Source organism: Buceros rhinoceros, unplaced genomic scaffold (assembly GCF_000710305.1).
Source record: "Buceros rhinoceros silvestris isolate BGI_N320 unplaced genomic scaffold, ASM71030v1 scaffold21654, whole genome shotgun sequence".
Lineage (NCBI taxonomy): Eukaryota > Metazoa > Chordata > Aves > Bucerotiformes > Bucerotidae > Buceros > Buceros rhinoceros.
In genome coordinates, this window is record NW_010407911.1 from 5,463 (window position 1) to 7,221 (window position 1,759).

Sequence of the window (1,759 nt, forward strand, 5' to 3'; positions counted from 1 at the left end):
GTGGAAGGGAGGAAAAGGAACCTGCAGCTGGCAGCAGCGGCAGCAGGTACTGTGGGGCTCCGAGTGCCGGCAGGGATCAGATCCCCGAGCACGCTGGCTGCTGCAGGGGATGTTCCTCTGTGTCCTAGAGGCCGTGCCGAGGACTGTGCCAAAGGCAGCACTTCCACACCAGCTCCCTGCTCTAGCAGGAGGTTTGGGAGCTCCAGTATCCTGCTGTCTGGTTGTTTTCTCATGGTGCTGAGAGCTCGTGGCATCTGGCCTCTGAAGGAGGCATGGGTGGCAACCTGGATGCTTGGTCCTGCAGTAATGAGACGTGGGATCGATTTCCTGAGGTTCCGTTTCCTGGTTGATAAGGATGAAGTTTCAGTATTGATTAATTGTGTTGGCTGAGAGCTGACCAATAGGGAAACCCTGCCACCGCCCCCCTGTAGTGACCAGCTGAGATGTCCCTTTGCTGCCACAGGGCTCTGCCATGAGGCGGCTCTGCAACAACAGGCGCCTCATTCTCGGTTTCTGTTTCAGGGTGAACTGCTACGACGTGTTTGGTGCCCAAGCCCCGTTTGGCGGCTACAAAGCTTCTGGGAACGGGCGAGAGCTGGGAGAATATGGTCTGGAGGCGTATCTGGAGGTGAAAAACGTGAGTGTCGCTGCGTACAGGGACTCCCCAGCCCTTTGCGTAGCTCCCCGTTGTGTTTGTGCCTGTTGGTGTGGCTGACGGGTGGGAGCTTCTGCAGGTCTGAGCTGGCAGAACCCGAGCAGCGGCCGCCAGCCCTTAGTGCCGCTCTCCTGAGTCGCCAGGCGGGCGGGTCCCCTGCAGACCAAGCTGCTGGTGTTGGGCCATGCCCTGCCCCAGGCTGAGTCATTTCCTGCAAGGCCAGGCAGAAGCAGAAGGGCTGTGACACCGCTGGCTCGCTGGCAGCTGCGGTGTCCCAGGAGGGACAGAGCCGTGGGGTGGAGGCGGTTACCCGTGGCCGTGCAGTTACGATACAGCAAGGAGCGTTAGGGCTGAGGGCCTCCAGCTCGCGGCAAGCAGCGGGGTGCTTACCAAATCGCCCCGGGAGCTTCGGGTGAGAACAGAGAAGCGGCTCCCAGAGAGCAGTGGTGCCTCTGGAGAGAGGCCGTGACCCAGCCTTCGAGCCTGCCCGTAGGTCTCCAGGCCAGCGCGATCCCACTCACTGCCCGCTGACTGGGATATACTGGTGCCGGCTCCCAGTGAGTGTGACTGAACGCTGCCTCCAGGAAAATAACGTGTGACATTGCTCTTTTTTTCTAGGTGACAATGAAAATTCCACAGAAAAACTCGTGAAGGTCAGCAGGTTCTCCAGGCCCGTGCAAACACCGATGCAGCTTCAGGAGATGCGCAGCCAGGAAACCTCTTCACACACACAGAACTTGGGTGGAACACGTGAACTGTGTTCAGAAATGTTTCTTTAGAAGGTGCCTGATGGAGCTTTTGTTAAGAGGTTACTTGGCTTTATCTTTTTAACATACCCAATAGAGTCAGTTGAGTGCTAACGCAGCGCAGGGGCGTACTCCTGATGCATCTGTGTCTGATGAAGGTGCATTTTTTCGAGACATTTAAATGCTTGTCAAGTTTTATAATAATTGTTGGCTGATGCAGCTGGCTCCGTCCTCCTTGTCCGTTACATCTCACACACATGGCCTTCTGCTGCCAGCAGAGCGAACTGAGGCTCAGCTGTACCCAAGTAGGAGAGCGACCTCCCGGCGTGACTCTGCGGGAGGGGGTTGTGCGGGAGGG

The 1,759-nt window shown here is 57.5% G+C and overlaps 1 protein-coding gene across 2 annotated transcripts in view; it reads left to right on the plus strand.

Annotated features, from left to right (window-relative positions):
• ALDH2 (aldehyde dehydrogenase 2 family (mitochondrial)) overlaps nt 1-1,306 on the plus strand; it is a 6,493-nt gene extending 5,187 nt beyond the window's left edge. For both annotated transcript variants that reach the window (XM_010134690.1, XM_010134691.1), the window contains exons 12-13: nt 523-637; nt 1,274-1,306. In XM_010134690.1, coding sequence (XP_010132992.1) covers nt 523-637; nt 1,274-1,306 — 148 coding nt within the window. The remainder of the gene's footprint in view (nt 1-522; nt 638-1,273) is intronic.
• The last annotated feature ends 453 nt before the right edge of the window (nt 1,307-1,759 follow it).